Raw genomic sequence first — 20243 nt, 5'->3', positions numbered from 1 at the left:
AGAAATAATATGAAGGAAAAACAAAGAAAGAATTGAGTCACGATACTATCAGTGCTAGCATGAAATTTTCTCTAGAAATGAAAGGGGAGTATAGAGTGAATACATACTTCCTACGGACATAAGGGGTCACTCATAAAATACGTAACGCCCTGGAGGGGGGGGGGCAAGGAGAGCATAGCGAAATTTTGTTTTTACGTGATATAGGAACTGAGGCGCAAAAGCGTTGTGAGGGAAGGGGGTTAAAAAAAATCTGAAATTTTGTGTTACATATTTTATGTAGAACTTACATCGAGTATTTTAAGTGAGTGAGTGAAAAAAGATGAGGAACTGAGAAAATATGAAGTCAAAAGAAAAGAAAGTCAAAACTTCTAGTGACAGAGATCAACAGGAAATTTTTTTTTTGAAGAGTAAATTACGCAAACTCCTTGCCCCATTAGTAAATTTGTTACCTCATACGAGTAAAGAGAAGGAGAAAAAAGTAGGATATAACAGAAAGAGAGAAGAAATTATGCTACCGCTTGAAATCAGCAAAGAAAGTATGGCTGGAGAAAGCCCTGAAGGGAATTGATACTCCTGCTGCTATAAGCATTTTTTGAGCCAAATTTAACAGAATTTCATTGAGGGGAAATTCTAAATATACTTTTCAAATATTTTAATATTTTAATTGCTGCATTAATTCATGTTTTTGTAAGAGTAAAATTGTTGCAAAAGAAAGACTGAGAATTTTAAAAGTTTTACTAGAGTTTGAATGTGAGAAACGAGAGGAAAAACTTTTAAAAATTGTCAAAAAATTCACGGACGTTTATGGGGTAATTTATTTCAAGGGCCTGAGAAATAAAATTGATGCTGCAATAATATCAAGTTTCAGGTATGGAAATAGCTGCTCCTCTGGTTCACGATGAATGTCGACGAAAAAATCATGCATTGAAATAACAGGCAACATACACAAAAGAATCAAAATGCAGTTCCTACCTTGAATCAGCAAACATCCAGTAAATGGGTCACCCGTATAGCCGGTGATGCATGTGCAAATGGGAGTGTGGTTGATGACAGAACACTGTGCGTTGGAGCCACAGGAGCCAGGGCAGGGGTCAGCACACTTCTGATTGATGCACGCCAAATGACTGGGACATTCTGGATTGATCGTACACTCTGGACGACAATTTGGTGGAGTTCCTATGTAATTCAATGAGCAAGAGCACGCTGGGCTGTCCCCATGCACTCTGCACTCTGAATTAGGGCCACAAGGAGATGGAATACAGGGATTTGTTGGCACTGGTGGCGGCAGTGGTTTAGCTGAAAGAAAGATAATAATAATAATTAGAGAGATGCGTAAACTACAATAACTCATCTTATTGGATATTAATAAAAATATTCACCTCAGGGTTACTGCTTACAGGGTCTGATTAAGAGCTGTAGCTAGCACTGCTGTTGAATCAAGTGTATATAATTTTATTTTTAAGTGAGCCCCAGAAAGCACAGCCGTATATGAAAGGTGGGGCTCAACTTTCTACGGCAATACACTGTTTTGTTGTCTATCTCTCTCACACTCAATAATTAGATGCAGCATTGGTGGACCCTTCAAAGGGCCTTGTGAACACTCACACAAGTGCAAAAACATACTATCAGTTTTCAACAGTTTTCTTCCCGATTTTGGGGAATCTTTCAAATTTCATTCCTGAAGAAATTAATTTTTTTTATTCTCATTTTGTTATCTTCTTATAATTTATTACAGAGAAACTGTTTCATAAGATTTTCACTAACCTAAAAGATACGTATTATTCCGAGGAGGACAAAGCTGATTTGAAGACAGCAGGAAATTTTTACTAAACGATGAACTAATAAAAAGCTGCAGCTTGTGATTTTGTATGATACATAAGGCAAAAATGGCAACAAATTATAGTGAAACTTACATTCATAGCAGAGACGGAATGGATCCCCAGTTAAACCAGGTGGACAACTGCAAATCGGATTGTGATTGATAACTTGGCATTTGGCGCTCACACCACAAGTTCCAGGACAAGGATTGACGCATTTGTTATTTAGACAAGCTTGAGTCAAGGGACATTCAGCACTGACCACACATTCTGGGCGACATGACGGAGGAGCACCAATCAATCCTGGTTGGCATGAGCAAACAGCGTGAGCGTTTACAACACGGCAGATGCTGTTTGGTCCACATGGATTCGGGTTGCAAGGGTCACGGGGTGGTTCATCTAAAGACAGATAAAGAAACATTTAGAATTTAATGTAAAGGCGATTTGAGGAAAACTATTACAAATACTGGATTCTTTATGAAATCAGAAGAGGAAATAGGTTGAAAATAAAGTTCTTAGTTGCATTATTCCTCGCAGAATGTCACATTATAGAGGGTAAATGTCAGTAATAACAAGCTTTTCTGATTGAGCTTAACATTTTGTTTGTCAAACTGAGCTGTTTTTTGTATTATTTTCATTTTGAAAGATTACGCTGACTCAAATAATAATAAATGGGGCATTCAGAAAAATACAGATAATGAAAGTTTAAAAAAATAGGTATGTGCTCTGAAGTTGACCTAAGCACGGAAATTAGCAAAGAAAAGCCAAAAGAGATAATGACTTACGTTCCACAATGATTGGGCGGCACGCGACAAAGGCATCACCAGATGTACCAGGTGGACAGGTACAGGTTGGAATATGATTGATAACATCACAGTGTGCATCTTGCCCACATGTTCCAGGACAAGGATCAACACAGCGTTGATTGCTACAAGCCTTGTTTCGAGGGCAGTCTGAATTCATGGTGCATTCTGGACGGCAACCAGAATACGGGTCTCCAAAGTACAGAGGTCGACAAGTGCAAATGCCTTCATGGCAGTCAGCATTTGCTCCGCATGGTGATGGATTGCAAGGATCCTTTTCAATTGGAGTTTCTTGAACTGGAACAAAAGGAACATTTTTGTTACAGCCTACATTTTTCAGAGGAGAGAAGACAAAATGATTGATAGTGAGATTTCCGAGAGTAAGTTTAAAGTGAACAACATGGATTAATAAAGATTTTTCTTGTAAAACGTTTCAGGAAAAAACTCAGAACTTAAAAATTTTACTCAACTTGTTTATCTTTCTTCGCTGAGTTTTGAAGTTTTCATAAGGACTTAGCTCGATAGTATTTTCGAATTCAAGGGCAAGCGAAAAAAGGACGATTTGGCAAAAATTATTTATGATACACTCTTAAATACTTGGATAGTCATATTTTTAGTAAATAACGGTAAATACTCTCCCTGCGTCCCATAAATTACAGGGATTAGAGTGAAAGTATAAGTATTGACATCTTACTTATAATGGAGCTTCAATAATTAAGGTCTATTGAAATGATTAATCTCCCTACAGTTACATTTTTTTATTTTCTCTTTAGTTTGTTTTACATTAAAAAAAAAAAGAAAAGAAATAAGGGTGTCGAGATTTTTTCTAAAACAGTGTATATCAGCTGTTAGATAACTTTATATTTCAATAAGTGAAAAGAACTTACTGATGATTGGGGAGCACTGAGTGAAAGGATCACCCGTGTAGCCCTGAACGCAAGAACAGATAGGAATGTGGTTTTGGACGCGGCAATCAGCATAAATTCCGCATGAGCCTGGGCAAGGATCTCTACACTTCTCTGAAATGCAAGCAGTGGTTGGTGAACAGTCAGTATTGACGCTGCATTCTGGGCGGCAGTTAGGAGGTGAGCCAATGTAGTTTGGCCTGCATGAGCAAGCAGCTTGGTTGTTAACGACACGGCATTCAGAGTTTGGTCCACAGGGTGAAGGAATGCATGGGTTGATTGGAATTGGTGCAGCTTGTGGTGGAGGAGGAGGAGCTGAGAACAAAATAATCATTAAAAGTTACAACTTTGGCCGGAAACATATCAGAAACATACATTTTATCTCCAGAATATTTTATTCTACCTCTAACTGAAGTTTTAAAGCATTTTTTATAGCCTGGACTAATACGTCAATAAACCTCAAAACTTTTAAGTTTATAGCTGCTTCTGATTTCTGTTTTTTAAAGGAGATCCTTTCAAAGTACAAAGGCTACAAAAAATAGGATAAAGAGAAGGAAACTGAGCCAAAAGTATAATTCACTGACAGAGTATTCATTGAGAATTTAGCATCCACTTCAACAGTCAAATCAAAAAAGATTTCATTGTAAATTCTAAACTTTTTTTTAAAGATTTGGGAATCGAAAAGAAAATCACTTTCAATGAGGGATTTGAAATACAATCCTGGATAATATTCATGAAACACTTAAGTATAGGACTCACCAGGTCGTACACAACGTGTAAATGGATCTCCAGTGAGACCAGGCGGACAACTGCAGATGGGGTTGTGGTTGATGACTTCACAACGTGCTTGCAAACCACAGGTACCAGGACATGGATCACGGCACTTGTAGTTATGGCATGCTTTTGTCGGAGGACATTCACTGTTGGTAATACACTGTGGACGACAATTAGGAGGAGAACCTTCATAGTGAGGTTGGCATGAGCAGACAGCCTGCTCATTCACTTCCCTACACTGACTATTCGGACCGCATGGTGATGGATCACATGGATTAATTACGGTGGCTTGAGTTGCTACAAATAAAAAACACACAAAAATTATGTAATTATGAATAACATGAGAGACAAAAAAAGTATTCAATATGAAACAAACGTTTTTCTTTTTAACGCTTTAACATGGAGGTTAGCCCATTCAAAATACTAGCCAAAAGTATTCTCCAGACATGGTAGACATTTCTCAAGAATAATATAATCTGTGAGACAAATGAAGCCCTCAAAAGTATCATCAGTAAGACTCAAGCTCTAAACTTGTGGTTTCTCCATCTACTTCAACAATACTACTAAAATGCTTAACTATCTCAAATTGTTTTCAGTTGTGAAAATACAGAAAAACTCACTTGTCCGATGCATGTCAGCACTCTCAGTATTGATGTACATGCAGCACATTGTAAGGAATGCCCTCTTTTAGTGCCCTAAATGGAACTTATTTCAACACTTTTTCCACTCAACAGCTGTAACAATTATCTTAAACTTTCATTTCTATCAACCCCTGTCTAGTTGAAGAGATGCTTTTTTACCAGCCATGTATTAAGGAAATAAAATAGTGAGTGAGTGGATTTAGCAGCTGCTGAACTGAAAAGTATCTTACCAGGAGGTGGTTGAGGATAACAGTTGATGAATGGATCGCCAATGTAGCCAGGAATGCAGTTGCAAGTTGGAACATGGTTGATGGTCGAACAAATGGCGCTGGCACCACAGACTCCTGGACAGGGATCTTGGCATTTGTTGTTGACGCAGGCTTTATCTGATGGACAGTCTGAGCTGAGTACACATTCAGGCCGACAACCTTCGTACGGATTACCATGGTAGTCTGGGATACAAGAGCATGATCCAGCATTGTTTTGTTGCTTGCAAATGGCATTAGCACCACAAGGCGATGGCTCGCATGGATTGATTGGTTCTTCTGTAACATCGATAATAAAAGTATTAAAGTAAGGGGTCTCGTGATACTCTTCACGATTCTTTGAAATTCTTCACACAGTTCAGCGTGACAAAATTCGCCTCCTTATTTGAAAGGCCACTTAAAAAAAATGTTCCTTCAATGACTGATTGTGGCCAGTACTTGAAGACAAACTTTTACTTTCACTGATCACTTAATGTTTTCTTTCCTCTCCCCAGAGACAGAGATTATTACAGATTAGTCAAAAAAATATGTAGACTTGGAGACTTAGGTTGAAAAAAGAAAAAAAAACTTGAAGATTGTACTCATGAAATTGGAATTGGGAAGATGGATGCAAAGAGGTTTGAAATTGAGCATCTGACTTACGTTGTTGAATAATGCACTGGACAAACGGATTTCCGGTGAAACCAGGAGAACAGGTACAAGAAACTGCATGAGAAATGACTTGACAGTTGGCATTGATACCACACGATCCAGGACATGGGTCAGCGCACTTCTGGTTGATACAAGCTTGGTTCGAAGGACAATCTGGATTGATGATACACTCAGGGCGACAATTGGGTGGAGAGCCAACAAAACTTGGTAGACATGAACAAGCAGGGTTTCTGCCATTACGAACTTCGCACTGAGCATTTGGACCGCAAGGTGAAGGTATGCATGGATTTTGAGGCTCTGGTGGAGATGTTGGCGGAGGTGCTGAAGTGAAAAAGTAAAAAAATAACATTAGCAGAATCTAAATGGATTTCTATTCAAGGATTACAATGTTTTTGTTTTCAGAAGATAAAAATTTAGAAAAAAAATGTTTACTGTCGGTGTGCATTCCAAAAAATTGGATTCAAAAACCAGATATTGTGAGAAACCAATCAGAGCCAGTGAACATGTAAGCGAAAAAAAAGCCACGCGCATTTTTTTTTTTTTTTTTGATAAAAAAGCTTTGGCACAATTTCTTTCCAATTTTTAGGAGATGAATAAATAGTGCAAGGAACCGGCAAAATAGTAATTTCTGAAAAGGTCATTAGTTCTCCGCATAATAAGTGAGCCTACTTAACCAAAGAGTATCATGTACTGACAATTAAATAAGTTGAGAAATACAATTTTCAGAAAGTCTAGGTCAAAATTTCAAAACACCCTCTGCCTCCTAAATATTTAACAGTATTTGACTAAGAGATTTAAAATGAGTAAGTTGATAAAATCACGGATACTTACGTGGTAAATCATAACAGCTGCGGAATGGGTCTCCTGTCTGACCTGGTCGACACGAGCACAGTGGGCTATGGTTGATGACTTCACACCTGGCACCAATACCACAGACACCAATGCAGGGATCAACGCATTTTGTGTTGACACATGCTTGTTTCTGGGCACATTCTGCACTGACGACACACTCAGGTCTGCAATTAGGAGGCGTACCGATGTAACTTGCCAGGCATGAGCAGACAGCATGACCTTCCGCAGGGCGACATTGACTGTTAGGTCCACAGGGAGATGGGTTACATGGGTCCACAGGCCTTGGAGGTTCTGGTGACAAATAATAAAAATGAGATATGGAATGTTCAAGAAACAAGGGAGGTAAAATACGAGGCAAAGGGAACAAAAATATCTCCTTCTCAAGCTTTCAAAGACAAAGCTGATATTAAAGGTGTTTGTAAATTCGTCTTGGGGGTCCTACATACTGGGTATGCATTTGCACATACATGCAAGGTATGTATTTTTATTTGCATTAGCATTTGGTTTTAAATTAAGTAAAGCATTTAAAATTATACAGTCTTGAAATAATATGTGTGCGGTAAAAAATTGAAAAATAGGTGAGATGCCATGATTTCTTGACTGAATCTTTTAGGTCTAGGCCATTTTATAACTGGGAAACGAAGTTAAACAAACCATTTGGGAGATAGTCAGAAACAGGTAACGTACCAATGGGAACTGGTCGGCATAAAGAGAATGGATCTCCAGTGTAACCTTGAGGACAGGAGCAAACAGGAATATGATTGACAACATCACACTGCGCTAATTGTCCACAGACACCAGGGCATGGATCTTGACACTTGTACCGGATGCAAGCTTTGTCTCGGCTACACTCTTGATTTATGATGCACTCTGGTCTGCATTCTTCGTAAGGGTTACCTTGATATTCAGGTATGCACGTGCAGACACCATCATGGCAGAGTGCATTGGGCCCACAAGGGGACGGATGGCAAGGATCTGCTGCTTCTGTCGGTATGGGTGTTGCTGAAAAAATTATAAAATTTCTTTAGAATGTTATAAACAAGGATTAAACAGAGGACATTGGTGGTATGAACTAGATAAATATATGAGATACCAAGATCAAGGTATTGAGATAGCAGAAAAAATCGTGAATTAAGGCAAAAATTTAGTTTCTATGATATCTAGGTTAGTATAAAAATGGTTAGATGCCTCGCAGTTTGTTAAACCGTTTTTCCGTATATATTCTGTGACATCAAAAGATCATGATCTGATTGGTTTGTTAATTAATGGACTCAACGGATTCATTTCGACAGAAATAAATCTACTCACTGATTGGCACAGGAGAGCAAAGGGTGAAAGGATCTCCGGTGTAGCCTTCAATGCAGGTACAAACAGGAACATGGTTGGACACATGACACTGAGCGCTGAGACCACAGGAACCAGGACATGGATCCCGACACTTCTGCTTCACACAGGCCAGTTGAGGGGCACACTCAGCACTGATCACACATTCTGGGTGACACTGAGGTGGAGTGCCTACAAAATCTGGCAGGCAAGAGCAAACTGGGCTGTCATTGATGATCTGACATTGCGAATTGGGTCCGCAAGGTGATGGGAAGCAGGTCGCTGAGGGTCTTGTTGGAGGCGGTAATGTTGTCGGTGCTAGAAATTGAAAAATTGAGGATAAGGAACTTTGAAAATTGAAGAGAGGCTATTTTCATTTGCTATGAAGGAATTGACAGATAGAGTTTCGAGAATTTTCAGATGCAATTTGAAATCGTCTTGACATAAAACTTTTTGACATAACTACTTATTTTGATTAAAATCTCTGTTTTTGACTCAATTTTAAGACATTTCTGAGTCAAGAAAGTTTCACAGTGCGATTAATAAATGGCCTTGAGAGTGATAATGGGAAAAATACCACAGAATAGATAGTAGGACTGATAATCAGTTCTTCTAATAGTATGAGTGATTAGGAGTTGAGTCTGACTTAACTCTCTTTTTTGCTGTAATGATGGAATCAGAAATAAAAGTAAACTTTATTTTTATACCCCAAAAAATAAAAAACGTCATGTTTCAAAAACACATTTGCATATCGTCATTTGCAAAGCCCCGACAAACAAAAGAAAATACTTACGAATAAGTGTGCACTGGACGAATGGATCCCCGGTGTATCTTGGGGGACACGCACAGATTGGATTGTGGTTTTTGACCGTGCACTGAGCGTGAACGCCACATGTGTTTGGGCAAGGGTTGGCACATTTCTGATTGATACAAGCCTTGTCTAATGGGCAGTCTGCATTGATGTTACATTCGGCGTGGCAATTGGGTGGACTGCCAATGTACTGAGGAAGACAAGAGCACACCGCCTGACCATTAACATTTCTGCACTGACTGTACAGACCACAAGGTGATGGGTAGCACGGATCAATTGGAGCTGCTTGCGTCGTAACTGAAAAAAAAAAAAAAAAAATTATCAAAAAATCTAGGGGCACATATGATTGTTAAACATTGTAGTAATGCTGCCAAGAACTCCAACTAAATCCATCTGGTACGCCTGAATGTTGGGAAAAGTGTCATGTTACTGTGAGACTCAGGCTTGCTGAAAATTTTCTGTTTCATCCATTGAAGCCTCTTCAGTTTCTTTGAAGATATGTTAAGTGATCCTTAGAGGAGAAGAGGAGGGAATAAGACATCTCCTTATTTGGTTGACTCTTTGTGCTTACATTTTTGAACCTCACTTCAACTGCATTGTTGATGCACTATTAAAGATTACCAGATGCAGCAAAAATGATGATTGTAGATGCATTTGAAAGTACCTGAGAGAGTGGAAAATCGAAAATGTACTGATACTTGAAAGATAATGACTCACGTGATTAATCATATTTTTCGATTAAAAATCGAAGATACAGTGAGAAACTAATTGAAGTTTTACTTAAGAGAAGATGCTTACTGATGGGAATGGGGATACAGGAGGACAGAGCATCGCCCGTGTATCCTGGCAGACAAGAGCAAGCGGGCGCATGATTAATAACATGGCACTCAGCATTGTATCCGCATGCGCCAGGGCATGGGTCCTGACACTTATTGTTCACACATGCTTTGCTGCGGTCACAGTCAGAGTTGATGACGCATTCTGGACGACAACCAGTGTAAGGATCTCCGAAATATTCAGGCAGACAAGTGCAAGCACCGGCACCGTTTCTTTCCTTGCAGACAGCGTTAGCGCCACAAGGTGATGGGTTGCACGGATTCCTGGGCCCTTCCGTTGGTATAACTAGAAAATAACATGCAATATGAATTTCTTTCTGCAGTCATAACAGAGAAAGAAATAGGAGTAGACAAATGAATTTTTCACGCAGCCAAAATATTGAGAGGCAAAGATTGGGAAAGGACTTTTTCAGAGTTTGAATGTTGAGTCCAAAGCATGCATATTGAAAAGTCATGTCTGATAGAAATTGGAAGAATTCATAACATTCACCATACATCTGAAATTGTTGTCTTGTGATGATATCTTAAAAAAAAAGTCAATGATATAAAAGAAGGACGATTCCTCATACTGACTCCTTTACTTGAAACAATCAAATTACAGTCACATTTTTTCTATGCTAGTGACGCATTATTGACTGAAGAGTCAGGAATTAAGAAATGAGGAGCTGGGAGGACAAGGTGCATAAGTGCAGTTTTCGAAAAAATTGATATGTTCACGATTTCAAGTAAAGCTAGTATTAATGCATATTCTGTGAACAATTCGCTCCCAAATTCAAATTTTAAGCATCAAAAAGTCAGTTTGAACTTTCTCTCTGCCATAAGGATCCGTGTAATTTCAAAACTTCAAACACGTATTTCTCAAAATAGCAAAATCTCTACTTCTGCGCCTTGTCCTCCAAGCCCCTCAAATAAATTATCAGACAGTTCTAGAAGACTGAAAGAGATAGAAGATTTTCGAGATTCCATTTGGTTCAACTATAGACCAATGCTCACTCTCTGAGTAAAAATTATCAAAGAAATAAACTTGTGGAGATAACTGAATAAAACACAAGTCTTGGTAATCAACATCATTAATTTGAAGAGTAAAATGGCTTACTTAGCGGGATTGGTGTACACCCGGTGAATGGATCACCAGTGAAACCTGGTTCACAAGAGCAATGAGGGGTGTTTGAAACCACGATACAAGTGGCATGATAACCACAAGAGCCTGGGCACGGATCTTTGCACCTTTCATTGATGCAAGCAAGGTTTCCAGGGCACTCAGCATTTATCGTGCATTCGGGACGACAGTTAGGTGGTCGCCCTATATAGTTCGGTAAACAAGAGCAAGCAGGAGTATTGCCAATCACACGGCACTGCGAATTGGGGCCGCATGGTGATGGTACACATGGATTACCAGTCGGCACATCATGGACAGGAGGTCCTAAAAACACCAAGCGAAGGAGAAACGTGCAATAGATAAAGATTTGTTCCAAGAAAGAGAAAAGATAATTTAAGAAATGCTTTTCAAATCGCCGAAATACAGGCAGAAAAATGATAATGATAAAAATATTAGGATCAGACAGTTCAAAAAGAAGTATCTCAATCTTTATAAATCATTTCCGGAAACCTAGCATTGACTATAAAAAACTAAATATCCTGTCATCTACCATTAAAACTCTGTTTCTCAATTATGAAAATAATTTAACCATGTATTCGGTTTCAAACTTAGAATGTTGAGGGGTTCTACAAGTTTTTTTTTTTTTAATTTTTTTTAATTGTTATTATTAAGAAGAAAAATATTAAGGTGATATTTATAGACTCAAAAAGCTACCAATTTATATTTATCAATGTTTTGTGAGGGGGAATTGGGATTGAAACCTGTCAAAGTGGTAATCTGATACTTCACTTTTTCAGTTCCATTTCATTTTTCATGAGCACTTTCAAAAGTTTGACATAGAGATGACTACAAAACTTTTGATGCTTAAGGCAGAGTTCAGTTTGACTTTTCCTCAATTGATTGCCAAGTTTTTAATGCAGAATAAATCAGTCCTTTCAAGGCTTGGAAATTAAGAAGGATTCTGATAGTAGATTCAAAAGTGGACATGAGCTATAAACTTGAAAATATAGACACTTTGCGGTAAAATGAATAGAGAAGAAAAAATAGAGAGCAAGTCAGAAGACAAAAGCTTACTTTCTTTCTCACAGCGCAAGAAAGGATCCCCTGTATAACCAGCGGGGCAGCTGCAAATTGGATTATGATTCACAACTTGGCAGCGAGCGAGGAGCCCACAAGTGCCAGGGCATGGGTCAGTACATTTTTGATTGGTGCATGCTTTGTCTTGGGGACACTCAGAGCTGACAACGCATTCTGGGCGGCAAGCAGGTGGAGAACCAATGTAACCAATTTGACAAGAGCAAACGGCATGACCATTTACTTCGCGACAGATACTGTAAGGCCCACATGGTGAAGGAACACATGGATTTGGTGGTTGCTCTGGGATATCTGAGAGAGACAGAAAGAGAAGAAGATTTGCATATCTAGGCATCTTTATGATGATAGTAAAAAAAAGCTTACAAAAAGAGCAACCTGTTCTTAAATTTCAAGTTAAACATTAATGATTCTATAAAGAGGGGGGAGGAGGAACGAATCATCTTAACTCTTGATTTAATGAGAACGTTCCCTTGGTTTATACCTCGCATTGAAAATGTGCTGAGCTTGTTTAGAACTAATAAACCTTAAAAGAGTATAGATAGAATTTAATGTTACATAGTAAATTAAAGAAATAGAAAGACATTAAAGAAATAAATTATCTTCTTCTTCAGCTTTGGTTGAGCTGGGAAACTGATAATTATAGTGAACAAATTGTCAAAAAGATGTTAAAGTACCCTATCACTGAGGGATAATAAAATTTTTGTCTTGTTCAAACTGCTACCTGCTTCCTACATGCCGCTGAATCACTCAACTCATACAAGCAACAGCATTATATAAAGTCTTCTTTCAATACTGCTCAAAAAGAAATTAGTCACTTGCTTAAGAAATAACAACTGAAGATTTTGCAATGAAAAAGAGAGAGCAGTTGGTTTTTCAAGGATCATCGTTTTTACTTGCTCTTCACTTCAGCAAAGTTTAGACCAGTAGTTGAGATAAGAGGAAATAAATAGGCAGCAAAGTTCATCTTGTTACTTAGAGCGTGTATCGAGGGAGGGGCAAGCAAAAAAAAAGTTTTGACAAATTTCACTGAGAAGTAAGGACGGCTTCTCAACTGAACAGAGAGAGAACTTAATTTTAAAATTGTGCCCTTTCAAGTGATTACTCACACAAAAAAAACTGAGACTAAGAATTCGATCTCAAGAAGATGGAAAAAAGAAAACCAGAGAAAGCTTACGTATAACTGGAGGAGGTAGATGGCAAGCGATAGATGGGTCACCAGTGTACCCAGGAAGGCAAGAGCAAGAGGGAGCATGATTAATAACACGGCAGTCAGCGTTTATTCCGCAAGTTCCGGGGCAAGGATCTCGGCATTTATTATTCACACATGCTTTGCTCCTATCGCAGTCTGAATTAATGACACATTCAGGCCTGCAACCAGTGTATGGGTCGCCGAAGTAATCTGGTAAACATGTGCAGGATCCTGCCCCATTACGTTCCTTGCAAATAGCATTGGCACCACAAGGAGAAGGATTGCACGGTTCTCTCGGACCTTCCGTTGGCACAACTATAAATGATTAAAACCGATGTCAGAAAAAGACACGTACATGCATTGCCAGGAAAATAGAAAAATAATCAAAAGTATAGATAGAAACAAGTGTTAAAGACCCTTGTTGATGTATTATAATGCCCTTTCTGTAGATTCAAGATACAAAATATAAGTAGAACAATCTGGGATAAAATTACAAAAGTTTACGAGGTGAAAAGGTGATCCCGATAATGAAGATCCCCAAAATGCATTTTCTAAAGGGGTAATATGAAGAGTGACTCATTTTCAAAAGGCTTTTCTTTCTTCTGTTAAAAAATCTACAGCCTGGGGCTTGAAATCACAACTCGATGCATGAAAAATTCAGGAAAGTATGCATAGCTTCAGTTTCAAAAAGGAAGACTTTACCTGACACAAAGTCAGATTTTTTTCATTAAAAATTACTTATAGAGGTTTCACATTTTATGAGCAAGAATTTAAGGTTATTCTTTTTCCCCTGTCTTAATTATTATGGGTTTACAAAGATGTTGAAGTTAAATCAAATGTATTATCATACAAATAGGATGGAAAAAAAAAAAGTATATACTTCAAATACTTCAAGAGAAGGCTGAAAAAAGTGTCTTCATCTCCATGCTATGATTTAAGGGCTTTTAACATAAAAAGTCAATGACTAATCAAATCATACTATACTGCCACGACTTTTAGATCACAAGTTGAACACATTTTTTTTAAAAAATGCTAAAAAAACAAGCTCCTATTATTAACCACTATATTATATTGTTCGATATTTTGCCATGAGACCCATTGAGATTTACAGACTTAAAACTAAAATCCAGTAAAATGATAAAATTTTGTTGTAGTTATTGTAGACATAAAACCTTCTGGCTGCTATCATTTAATACGTCATAAGTGAGAGTTACTGATAAATATAAAATCCTAAATTTCAAAGTTGCATTGTGGGAACATTGAGTCAATTTGAAATAAAACATGGAGCTAGAAATAACGGTGATACGCTGGGCTAGATTTCCTGATTCTTTGATTTGCATACTTTTTTTTAAATACTGCTGCAGAATTGAGAGGAATGGAACACAGAGCCCTGTTCTTAAGTTATTTGCAGTTGATAAGACTATTGAAAACATACAAAAGAGGACGCAGAGAGGGAATTTGATTTGAAGTCCCTATTTAAGGATTCAACGACACAACTTGACCAAAACTTTCAGTTCCATTTTCTCTACTGATTCAGTAGAAAATAACTTTGAACAGGCTTCTAATTTTTTTTAATAATAGCCTAGAAAGGTTATTACTTTGAGAAAAAATCAACATATCGACCTAAAGGTATTTTTTGACCAATTTGGCAGTAATACATAATACACTTGTAAAAAACTGAAATTCAGCGACAACTTAACAGAATACGTAGAGTGTAAAAAAATAAATTATCTTACTTTGCTGAACATATGCACAACCAGCAAATGGGTCACCAGTGTAACCTGGTAAACAGGCACACTGAGGAGCATGATTGATTACAGAACAGGTTGTGTGGTGGCCACAAGAACCGGGACAAGGGTCCTTGCAATGCTCATTGATACACGCTTTGGTGCCGATACATTCAGCATTGATGGTACACTCGGGACGACAATTTGGTGGTCTACCCACATAATTTGGGAGACAAGAGCAAGCCGGAGTGCTATCTGCAGCAGTTTTACACTGAGAGTTTGGACCACATGGTGAGGGCACGCACGGATTTGTATTTGGACGAGGCTCAGGAGTAGCAAGTGGCACTAGAAAGACATGCGATTGTTTCAGAACATGCAAATTTACAGATTTAAGTAAGAATAAGAATAAGTTAAACCAAGATGAGAAATATTGAAAAATTGAAAATTAATTGTTAAAACCAATTTAATGATTCATGGGAACCCAGGTAATGATTTAATACACATTGAACCAGTTCCAATTTATGACTTATTAGTGGTTTCACCAGGGCTACTTTCAGAAAATCGAATCCACAGGAAAAAGATAAAAAAGTGAATACTATTTAGTTCAGTTTTACGGTTGTAACACTCAAAAAGAAAAGCAAAAGTATGACCGATGAGAGTTACGCTTGGAGGCATGGTACCAATTACTGAAATTAATGCTGCCATACTTCTGGCATTATTTTAGGGTGTCAAGAGTTCTGAAATAAAAAGTGAACTACCAAGAAAAGTATCAATTTCCTGTTGATTTAATTTTTTTAAAATAAAGTGAGTGAAATCCAAAACGAGTCATTAATTGAAACAGGCTTAATCTATACTTAAAAAATGCCAGGATTCCCCTTAGTCCATTTATTGAAGATTATTCATGCAAAGTTATTTTATGTACAAGTAAATTTCAAAATATTGACTGAAATAGAATTTTTTTGAACGGTTGGAAACTGTCGGACTTAAAGCTGTTTGATGAAAAAATATCAAACAGTAATGAATAGGTTTCAATCTTCTCTTTTGTCTTTTGTGAAATTGGTCACAACTCTAAGCGGAAAGCTAGAGCTCTTAGAAGTAGCAAATTTTTGGTCACACCAAGATTTTGGACTTTATTTTCTCACCTTCTGATTGGGATGAAATCATTTTAAGCAGGTGTGTCTCAATTAAGTGGGACCAATTTAAATAAAAGAAAGATGTAAACTAGTGATTTTTGATCATAGTTTTCGATGGGGTACTGGCTACTGTTTCTTCACGAAGGCATCAGCTATAGAGAATTTGCTAATGTCTATAAACGAAGGCCAAATTGAGAACTGAAAGTAGGGTAATTGATGCTCTGAATTCGCACTGCTGGCCGGAGAAAGGCTTATAAAAGGCATCAATTAACCATTTACTCGATGTCATTTTGACCAAGTTAGATGTTCAATGAGTTCCTTACTTTCTTTTGTACACTGAAGAAATGGATCTCCATTGTATCCAGGTAAGCAAGAGCAAATGGGTTTGTGGATAACAACCTGACACCTGGCATTAATTCCACAGGTGCCAGGGCAGGGATCCACGCATTTTTGATTAATGCATGCCAAGTAAAGGAGACAGTCTGAGCTTGAGACACATTCAGGATGGCAAGATGGCGGAGATCCAATGTAGTTTTGTTGACATGAACAAACAGCGTGACCATTTTTTACACGACAAATACTGTATGGTCCACATGGCGAAGACACGCAAGGATTTTGAAGAGGATGTTGCGTAGTTACAACTGAGAGAGAGTAAAAGCAAAATATTAGCAAAGAAAATCATGCAAAAAGTTATTTAGAGGGTTGAATATTTCCACGAACATATCTGATTAAAGATAAAAAAGAAAGTGGAAAGTTTTAAATGAATTTAAGAATATTTAAACAGATCCACAATGAGTGAACTTTCATGTGGCAAGATTTCTGGGGTCTATTTATCTATGATAACGAGCATATTGCTCTAGAGATCTTTCAGACATTAAGACCCAATATCTTCTCCAACATCTTTTTCAGAATGAAAGAAATATTTTAAAACGATGCCTGTCTACAAAAAGATGGCACCACAAAAAATATGTATCTTTCGGCAGAGAATTTGTCACAATTTTGCTCCCGCACTTTACTCGACACTCGAACACTTTTAGCCTCAGATTTGAATTAATTGTTGAGAATAAATTTTGATGACCATTATCAGACGTGCAGAAGGTTTTTCACAAAAGATGAAGTTATATTTGAAGAAGAATAAAAACTTAATGGAGAATTTGCATTCCAAATTTTATGTCTCACATGAAATTGCTTAATATGAACACAGTGAGTTTACAGCATTTTTTTGAACATTTTTTTTATACATAGGCTGTCCCAAAAAGAAGTGGACTGATGCTGTAATTTCCGAACTGATCATTGCAGCGATCTTTTCTTGGTCTCGTTTTAAAGATCAACTCAATACCTATCGATTAAGACCAAGATCATCAAAATCGGTCAAAAATTGACCGAGTTATGACGTTTTCCGTGAGAGGAGTAAAAATTCAGCCTACCGTTTTTTGAAGAAAAAATCATACCGAGAGTTACGCGTGTCAAGCTTCATCTCCACTGTAACTTCTCTCCCGTAATATTTTCCTTCATCAGTGATACAATATGACTAAAAACCTGTTGGTAACAGTGTCTAGTCGGTGTCCGACTCATGCCGTAACCATAGCGACCAGGGAGGACCGGGGAGACTCGCGCAGAATTCGGCGACAACTTCGCCCGCCAGCGACAGTTTTCGAGTGCGCGCGCTCAGTGCAGTGGCAATTTGTTAGTGCCGTTTTCATTCGTTTTTTCGAGATTATGGAAAAGGACAGTGAAATTGTCTGTTCTTTCACAATTTCACTGTCCTTTTCCATAATCTCGAAAAAACGAATGAAAACGGCACAAACAAATTGCCACTGCACTGAGCGCGCGCACTCGAAAACTGTCGCTGGCGGGCGAAGTTGTCGCCGAATTCTGCGCGAGTCTCCCCGGTCCTCCCTGGTCGCTATGGTTACGGCATGAGTCGGACACCGACTAGACACTGTTACCAACAGGTTTTTAGTCATATTGTATCACTGATGAAGGAAAACATTACGGGAGAGAAGTTACAGTGGAGATGAAGCTTGACACGCGTAACTCTCGGTATGATTTTTTCTTCAAAAAACGGTAGGCTGAATTTTTACTCCTCTCACGGAAAACGTCATAACTCGGTCAATTTTTGACCGATTTTGATGATCTTGGTCTTAATCGATAGGTATTGAGTTGATCTTTAAAACGCGACCAAGAAAAGATCGCTGCAATGATCAGTTCGGAAATTACAGCATCAGTCCACTTCTTTTTGGGACAGCCTATGTACGAGCAAGAGAGGGAATATCAATGTTAAAGGTAATAATGAGTGATATCACAAAGTGGTATCTCTCACTGAAACACGGGTATCTTGCAATTGGCAGATTTAATCACTTAATTACATATTATTTTCGAAATGGATTTTTTTTGTAGTTTGTAAATGTCAGGGGGAGATATTTTTATGCTGAGCTGATTTTTTAGCTTCCATTTAACAACAAAATATTACTTTCAAACAAATACAAATCCTCCATTGCGTAGTTTTCACTTTAAAATCAAATCCAACCTCACACAAGAGGACAGATATGTACATATTTTATAAACAAGAGAGTAGTTAGAAAATATTTACACTTTAGATATTAAAATTTTTGAGCAAGAAAGGTGACTGATATTACGGTGAGAGTAGAAATTAAAGTTACAATAGTCTGAACAATAAAAAATTCTACTCTATCCACTTAAATTCTGAAAAGTTCCAACTATATATTGAAGTTACATGACAGAAAAACATCATCGTTGGTTGGACCAATAAACAGAAAAAAATGTAAAAACTGATTGCATGAAATTCTAAAAATTAAACTGTAAGTAGTTACAGTTTTGTTTGCTTAAAAAACCGGAGTAATTTCTGATTTTGGAAGGTACCAGAGCAAGTCTTATTTACTTTAATTTAGTCTGGTGAATCTCACTGATCTGTTTCTTTTCTTGGCGTGATAGATTTTTATTTGTGATCTTTCATTTCTAAATAAAACGTTTAATACAACAAAACTTTCTTTTTTCACTTGAAAATTAGTGTACTCTCACCGATATATCAATCATAGAAACAGTAGGAAAAATGTAAGATATCTTACTGGGTATAGATGGCTGACATGCAACAAGGGGGTTACCAGTGTAACCCGGAAAACAAGAGCAAGAGGGTGAGTGATTAATCACATCACAGACTGCATTAGTTCCGCACATTCCAACGCAGGGGTTGGTACATTTGTTATTCACACATGCATTGCTCCTCGGACAGTCCGCATTGAGAACGCACTCCGGCCTACAGCCTGTGTAGGGGTTTCCGAAATATTCTGGCAAACAAGAACAGGATCCTGCTCCATTCTTTTCCCTACATACAGCATTTGACCCACATGGAGATGGATTACACGGGTCTCGGTGAGATTCAATCTCTGGTTTTTCGACTACAAAAAATTAAATTTGAACATTAAATGAGGTACAGATATTTCTCTTGACAATTCAAAACCAACCTAAATAACCACGACTTATAAAATAATTATACTTACACATCTGACCGATGGCGATAAAGATGTTGATGATCGAAGAGAAAACCAAAAAACAGATCATGCAAAATGAGAGAAAATATGCCCACCACTTCCATACAGGCAAAATCACACCCCTTCCAATATGAATTTAGTTTTTTTACCTGTTCCTCTTGACAAAATTAGACTTTTCTCGGGCTAAATCTACAGAATTTTACGGAACCTCCTTTTCAAATTTTGTCAAGTGGTTAAAATTCATAATGGCAGAGAATAATGTATCTAAGGAGACTCATCCTACCTCAAAAAAAATTCAAGTCTAGTTCAAAAACTAAACAATTTTTTACCTATCAATACAGCTAAATGATAAAAGAAAATATAAAAATAGATTTGAAATAACTTCCTGGAACGATATCTTACTTTCTTGATGAGGAGAGCAGGCAATAAACGGATCTCCGATAAACCCAGGAAGACATGAGCATGCAGGAGAATGGTTTATGACAACACATGTGGTATGAGCACCACATGATCCAGGACATGGATCAATACAATGCTCATTTTGACAGGCATAGCGACCCTCACATTCAGCATTTATAGTACACTCAGGGCGACAATTAGGTGGTCGACCAATATAATGTTGGATACAAGAACATGAAGGGGTTGAGCCATGCACCCGACAGATAGCATTCGGTCCACAAGGTGATGGGACGCAGGGATCTCTGTGATCTTCTTCTATCACTATTATTGGATCTATAAAAAGAGAACCACGTGCAAATACACATAACCAAATCTGTACAAAAAGGGAGGTAGATAAACGCTTAAACTGG

At 37.8% G+C, this 20243-nt stretch overlaps 1 protein-coding gene across 1 annotated transcript in view; it reads right to left on the bottom strand.

Annotated features, from left to right (window-relative positions):
• LOC109039133 (uncharacterized) overlaps positions 1 to 20243 on the bottom strand; it is a 424526-nt gene that overhangs the window by 70099 nt on the left and 334184 nt on the right. The window contains 19 exon segments of the mRNA XM_072300747.1: positions 973 to 1296; positions 1914 to 2216; positions 2603 to 2917; positions 3508 to 3840; positions 4285 to 4596; positions 5171 to 5485; positions 5849 to 6178; positions 6689 to 7000; positions 7397 to 7711; positions 8018 to 8350; positions 8826 to 9140; positions 9642 to 9965; positions 10776 to 11102; positions 11853 to 12164; positions 13048 to 13377; positions 14799 to 15134; positions 16246 to 16563; positions 19012 to 19341; positions 19837 to 20166. Coding sequence (XP_072156848.1) covers positions 973 to 1296; positions 1914 to 2216; positions 2603 to 2917; positions 3508 to 3840; positions 4285 to 4596; positions 5171 to 5485; positions 5849 to 6178; positions 6689 to 7000; positions 7397 to 7711; positions 8018 to 8350; positions 8826 to 9140; positions 9642 to 9965; positions 10776 to 11102; positions 11853 to 12164; positions 13048 to 13377; positions 14799 to 15134; positions 16246 to 16563; positions 19012 to 19341; positions 19837 to 20166 — 6114 coding nt within the window.

Source organism: Bemisia tabaci, chromosome 5 (assembly GCF_918797505.1).
Source record: "Bemisia tabaci chromosome 5, PGI_BMITA_v3".
In the NCBI taxonomy this organism is placed as follows: Eukaryota; Metazoa; Arthropoda; class Insecta; order Hemiptera; family Aleyrodidae; genus Bemisia; species Bemisia tabaci.
The sequence above is the reverse complement of the archived record's forward strand: the minus strand, read 5'-3'. Positions and strand labels throughout refer to the sequence as shown.